Here is a 6,194-nt window from a genome sequence, read left to right as displayed (position 1 = left end):
AAAGAAAAGTAGTTGAAGACCCCTGGTTTACATGTTGCTGAATTCTCAGCACTTGCTGTTATTGTTGAAAAATTATAGTTGTCATCTTCCAGTTGAAGTTCCAGTGAATCTTTCACTAAACATCAGAAGCACTTTCTCCTTCACATATTTTCTAGCTTTTAGCTTTTAATTTTTTAATAAGTAGGAGGATGATTTTACAATATTGTTTTTAATGTAGAATATAGGGGCAAATAGTACGTATGTAAAGTAATTCTGCCATGAATAAACAGGCAGTACTTGTGACAAATGTTCATTAAGATTTAATTTGTCCACGTTCTCTTAATGTGCAGATTTAAGGTGGCTCCACCCCCGGCTGCAGGCTGTGCGCGCGCCTGATGCAGCACTCTCCGCCCCGGATGACGGCGCTGTCTTTTGCGTTCGCGTCCTTCCGGTAGAGGAATGCTTGCTCTGAATCAGTGTTTATGTTAAATGTTAATGTTTTAATCGGCCTCCGAATAGTGAAATTCTTGATGGATGCAACATCATTTTGATGCTTTTCATTTCCTATTTCAAATCATGTCATTCAAAACTTCCAGGAGTTTATACAGCGTGTTAGCATCCCAACCTAGGTGACGGTACGTCTGATAATGTTGAATATCTTAGAATTTCTACTCTTCAAAATGTATCTTTGAAAATGTTATTTAAAATAGCGTCTTTAACGCCACAGTCTGAACTTACGCATGTTCGTACTTAACGTTAACGTAACGTTACTTTAATAAACGGGGATTCAATTCGTTTAGGGTTCATTTTAGGTTGGTTGGTTGGTTGGTTGGTTGGTTGATTGTTTATTGATTGTATTTAAATATATATATTTTGTTTACCATCTGTTTACTATCAAATATTGGCAGTAAAAAACAAAGACAAGGAAAATAATGCAACAGTCGATTACACATCTGTCTGTGCAGACAAAAGATAAACTGGCTTTAAAAATGTTTTTGTCACTGTTTAGGTTTTAAACGCCAACGATGTTCATAATCACAGTTATGTGTTTAACTCTAGAATCGGTTCATCTGGTTGCCATGCAAACGGAGGCTGAGCACATTGGGATGTTTGTGGATCGGAGTTTTCCGGCTGATGACTCCTCCCTCTTCTCTGACTACACCACGCCCCTCTCCAGTTTGCTTGGAGAGATCACATGGCTCCGCCCACAGGTAAAATAATTATTTTGTCGAGGCAATCTGTATAAGTGTATGTAGATGTGCTGTATTGAGCGCTCGACCTGATTTTGCTAAGTGGTTGATGTCCTCAGGGCAGCATATTTTGTTGACCTAAGGACAACATTTTTATAAATAAGACCTAAACCCCCTCCAAACCCCAACCCTAACCATAACTTACCCCTAAAACCAGAGGGAAATGATAAGTGAAAAACAATGGTCTAGAAGCACCTAATCCTGGTTGTAAGATTAAACTTAAAATAAACTAATTTATTTCTGAAATCTGATTGGTTGATTTAAATGTTGTCCCAGGGTCAACATGATGTTGCCCTAAGAACATCAACCACTTGGCAAAATCATGAGAGCCGTATTGAGCAGTGCTTTCTCTTCTTGGCTCACTCTTAGGAGATATGTGAGCATCCTCAGCTCTTCCCGGATGAACCTGTTGAGGCCAACCCGAAGCAAGGGATTCTGGGAGATTGCTGGTTGCTATGTGCCTGCTCCATGTTACTCAAGAACCAGCATCTGATGAACAAGGTAAATCCATTCAATTATATTACGTGAGATGTTCTGTTTTTCTAAAAGTTTGATTTAAAACCTATGTGTTTTAAATTATTCATTAGATTGTTTTCTTACGTATCAGATTATCAGGTATTTCCACAGGAACAACCCTTATGGGGTGACAGTGGTTACCACGGTGATTTCCGGTTCAAGTTCTGGAGGAACGGACAATGGATAGAGGTACGGGTGGATGACCGACTGCCCTGTATTAATGGTACCCCTTGTTTCTCACGGTGCGTGAGCAGCAGAGCATTCTGGGTAGCACTGCTGGAGAAAGCATATGCCAAGTAAGTGTTGAAAAAATGCTGTCACATGTTTAAACCATTGACTATGGACCCAACCTGATTCATGTTTTAGTATAAATATATACTAATGGACATACGCGTTATATCATTCTTTATGCAAGGTTACACGGTTCATATGAGAGTTTGTGGGCGGGTCAAGTGTGCGAGGCCATGGTGGACCTAAGTGGAGCAATAGCAGAACGATGGAGTCTAAAAGAGGTGAAGTCACCGCAACAGCCCAACAATATTCAGACTAAGGACACACCCAATGGTACGAGATTGTCACAACTTTCAGAGGAGCTGAAAAAGCGATGTTCCATCAGCTGCTCCATCCACAGCGCCACCACTGGTGAGAAAGAAAAGTAACTTGTTGCAGTGTTTATGTATATATATATATATATATATATATATATATATATAAGGATTATAGATAGCAGCTTTGAATTTGAAACTTGAATTTGTCACTTTCTTCCTCTTCACAAAAGATTTCTCGTCATTTTTTTATTTTTGTTTCTATGTTGGTTAAGTAACTTGTAGGTAGATTGATTCATTCTGGTAATGGGGTTGTTTTTTGTCTGTTTTCTTCTTGTCTACATCTCTTTGTCTTTGTCCATCTTTGTCTTTCTGCAGGGGTCCCAGAGCTTGGCCAGTTCCACGCCATGAGTGTGATGGAATGGAACAATGTAACAACAACAACTGGTGAAAAAGTCCAGCTGATCAGGATTCGAAACCCCTGGGGGAGGAGGAGTCGGGGTGGGACCTGGAAGGAGAGGTTATTGAATGTGTTTGTTTGCTAAAATTAGTCATGGCTAACTGTTTCCTGCATATTTCTCTTTCTATAGTGGCACAGGTTTATTAAAACATTTGCTTTAATGTTATTTTGTGTCTATTCTTTTTGCCACATCCAAATCCATAACAAGAACACAAACAGATATTCATGAAGTGATCCTTTAAAGAGCCAGTGTGTCATTTTTTGGAGGATCTATTTACAGAAATGCAATATAATATACATATGTCTTCAGAGGTGTATAAAGAGATCACACAATGAAGCGTTATGTTTTTATTACCTTAAAATGAGCTATTTCTATCTACATACACCCGGGTCCCCTTGGATATAATTTGCCGTGATTGTCAGCTGTCGCAGTGCTTCGAACGGGTGGGGTGATTTCACTGACTGGACCTTTAACACCATATAATGAGATTTATTTTATTTTAGTTGAAACTGCAGATCTCTGTCTGTCTGATGGGTTGTTTCTTTTCATACAGTGGTTTAGGGTGGAGTTCTCTAGAACCCTCATGTGCTCAGGCTTTACTGGCTCATACGGCAGAGGGGGAGTTTTGGATGGACGAGACAGAATTCCAGCAGGAATTTGATGAGGTCACAGTGAGTTATCCAATCATTGAGGAAGGACACCTACAGAGCATCTATACAGGTAGTGTGTATGTTTGTTGGATCATTTTCATCACAAGACCATGTCATATAACTCGGTATCCTTTCATGTAGGTAACTTTTTAACCCACAGCCACCAGATTGGTGGTCGCTGGGTCAAAGGTCACTCTGCAGGCGGTTGCCGTAACAACAGCACCTTCAGCACCAATCCTAAATACTGGCTGAAAGTGAGTGAGAGGGGAGAGGTGTTGCTGTCATTGCTGCAGTGTGCTCTGCCGGAACCACCAGCAGAGGGCAGTGTGAAGCTGGCTATTGCACTACATGTGTGGAAGGTTCGAGAATGACAAAACTCATCTAACTCATTCTGTAAAAGAAAGTGAATTTCACAGGTCTGATATTTGGGGCTCTGGCGTCTAGTTGCTTTTAACTTGTTTTTTATAGGTGGAGACAAAGCGCTTTAACCTGACACGGACGATAAACAACCCGCCACTACTGTCACACACACATGCGTACGATCGTGAGGTGGTTCTACACACCCATCTGAGCCCTGGGTTTTACCTGCTGGTTCCAAGCACCTTCCTGCAGGGAGCAGAGGGAAGGTTTCTCTTGAGAGTTTATTCATCCTGTTCTACCTCTGTCAGGTGACTGCACAAATATGTATTTTTTTATTCATGATAGCCATATTTTGTTGTACTTTCATCTAGTAAAAGCTTTTATTTATGCAAAGTGAGTTGCTTGAGCTAGATGTTTTATCAGTCCATGCAAAAGTCTAAAACCTTTGTCTCTTTTTCTCCAGTGTGATGAAATCGACGCCTCCTCTTCAGCCCTGTTCAGAGGGAGACTGGGAGTCCATCAGCTCTCATGGATGTTGGACCGTCGGTTCCACTGCTGGAGGAGGTCGCAACTTCCCCACACATGGACGCAACCCCCGCATACCCCTTGCTGTGACCTATGACCCTGGAGGCAACAATGTTAGGGTCACACTACGACAAAACAGGCGAGAAGATGCCTTACAAGCCATTGGCTTCCATATTTATAAGGTCAGAATATATATATGACCATATTCTGAAATAATCCAACCCAACATCATCCTCCAAGAAGTGATATGATTTTTAGCAGGAAAGCACAGACAATACTGTATGTTTATGAAAGTTAGGCATAGTCATTTTATAAAAGTACTAGCAACAGAAGCATATTTTTTTTCTTAAAGCTACAGTTTTCAAGATACAGAATAACTGGAATATGTGTGATGTGTTCGTGTCCAGGTACTTGATGGTGGCTCTTGCTCCTCATTGGCCCCCAGTGTCATGTCTCCTGTGGTTAGTTGTGTCCCTCACGCCCACTCCCAGGAGGTCAGTGTGTCTTGCCATTTGCAGCCGGGCGAGTACGCTGTAATTCCCTCCACCTACCAGCCTGATCTCAGTGGTCAATTCACCCTCACGGTTACACGCAAGATACATCGGTAAAGACACCAATGTTTTCTTACGTCTCTTATGTTAGTTTGATGTGTTGTGGCAACTCTAAGTAATTTGTAAAACATGATCTGTTACACTATATACAGTATATAGTTGGTTACCATCAAAACATCATGACCATGTCACATAATGTCTAACATTTATTATATAACATTTATTTTATAAATATCTCAAAAGATCTTTGTAACCAATTGCAAGTAATGTATAACACTATAGATTTAGCACCAAACACAATATCAAATGAAATTGCACAAATAGCTTTTGCCTACAGTATGCATATATGGTGCTTTTAGAACTTGGTGTTGCTTTCGTGAAATCTTTGCATTCCGGTACTAAAGCTGTACAATTTTCCACAGGAAAGCATTGCAGTGTCAGGAGCGTCTGGGTAGTGCCATTCAGGAGGTAATAATCTGTGTACAGATGATCTTAAACTTTGCAAAATTTGTTTGGGAGAGTATGCATAGACTATTAATTTTGAAATCTATATCACACACTTGTTTTCTTTTCACTTTTGCTACGCCAAAGTCATTTACCATCATCCTTGCTGTGAGAAAGTAAAGAATCCTGAATGATCGATTGTGATCTGTAATGCACCATCTGGGTTTGTAAGATGCTCAACTGTTTTTGCTTTTTTCTACAATAGGTCTCCTGTATCTCTGTGATGAGACGATAGTCTGGGGAAGTGGATCAGATGCCCATGCTGACATGTGCTGGTCCTTCCTATCGGACTAGAAATGAAAGTCTTCTTACAGCACAAAACAGGGTTTACAATGTTTAAGCCTGCCAAAAAGAGTAGCAGCTTGCCACACCAGCACATGTGATGTGCCTGTTAGAGGTGTGTGCATACTGGCTATTTTACAACAGCTTTGAATATTACCCATCCTCATTTTTTCACATCAGAATTTAATGTTGGAACTATTGAGTCTTTTTTTGCGTGTTACATAATGTAAAGCTGTTTTTTATTAATTTATTTAGTATTTAAATAATCTTTTGTCTTGCATTTGGTTTCGAATAAAAAGAGAAGAAATAATTATAATGATGTGCTCTTTATTTATTTGTGTTCAAGTGTAAATTCATGGAAATTAGCATTACCACAGTTATCTAAAATTTTAAGTGGAAAATCTTACATTAAATGTAAACCCATTTGTTACATTTCCAGCAAGAATACTGATTTATCTACAGATATAAAGATACTGTCCTTTTACTGTAACGCAAGTTTTTTCTATACTGCTTACAACAAAAATAGACCGAACTGTCAAAGAAAATGAAAACCAAAGACATCGAACAATCA

The 6,194-nt window shown here is 39.7% G+C and overlaps 1 protein-coding gene across 3 annotated transcripts; it reads left to right on the top strand.

Moving 5' to 3' along the window:
• Nucleotides 1-416: 416 nt before the first annotated feature.
• capn10 (calpain 10) lies at nucleotides 417-5,928 on the top strand. Of its 3 annotated transcripts, XM_057335048.1 has the most exons (13): nucleotides 417-614; nucleotides 1,039-1,190; nucleotides 1,599-1,730; nucleotides 1,845-2,041; nucleotides 2,161-2,387; nucleotides 2,669-2,810; nucleotides 3,305-3,471; nucleotides 3,543-3,760; nucleotides 3,870-4,069; nucleotides 4,225-4,468; nucleotides 4,694-4,890; nucleotides 5,260-5,305; nucleotides 5,547-5,928. In XM_057335048.1, exons 2-13 carry the CDS (start codon nucleotides 1,059-1,061, stop codon nucleotides 5,574-5,576), a joined length of 1,932 nt encoding a protein of 643 aa, XP_057191031.1. In that variant the 5' UTR covers nucleotides 417-614; nucleotides 1,039-1,058; the 3' UTR covers nucleotides 5,577-5,928. The 3 variants fall into 3 exon arrangements, 2 of the variants coding, with proteins under 2 accessions (XP_057191031.1, XP_057191033.1); XR_008963052.1 differs by lacking the exon at nucleotides 5,547-5,928 and having other exon boundaries at nucleotides 4,225-4,425; XM_057335050.1 differs by lacking the exon at nucleotides 417-614 and having other exon boundaries at nucleotides 1,076-1,190; nucleotides 1,837-2,041.
• The last annotated feature ends 266 nt before the right edge of the window (nucleotides 5,929-6,194 follow it).

Source organism: Triplophysa rosa, linkage group LG5, assembly GCF_024868665.1.
Source record: "Triplophysa rosa linkage group LG5, Trosa_1v2, whole genome shotgun sequence".
Lineage (NCBI taxonomy): Eukaryota > Metazoa > Chordata > Actinopteri > Cypriniformes > Nemacheilidae > Triplophysa > Triplophysa rosa.
Note: the sequence above shows the minus strand (reverse complement) of the source record. Positions and strands in the feature narration are given on the sequence as shown.

Bases quoted from the DNA above. Each gene is read 5' to 3' on its own strand.
- capn10 (XM_057335048.1), top strand. From the start codon at position 1,059: ATGCAAACGGAGGCTGAGCACATTGGGATGTTTGTGGATCGGAGTTTT. The intron at 1,731-1,844 runs GTAAATCCATTC...TCAGATTATCAG, and splicing joins ACCAGCATCTGATGAACAAG to GTATTTCCACAGGAACAACC. The intron at 4,070-4,224 runs GTGACTGCACAA...CTTTTTCTCCAG, and splicing joins TCCTGTTCTACCTCTGTCAG to TGTGATGAAATCGACGCCTC.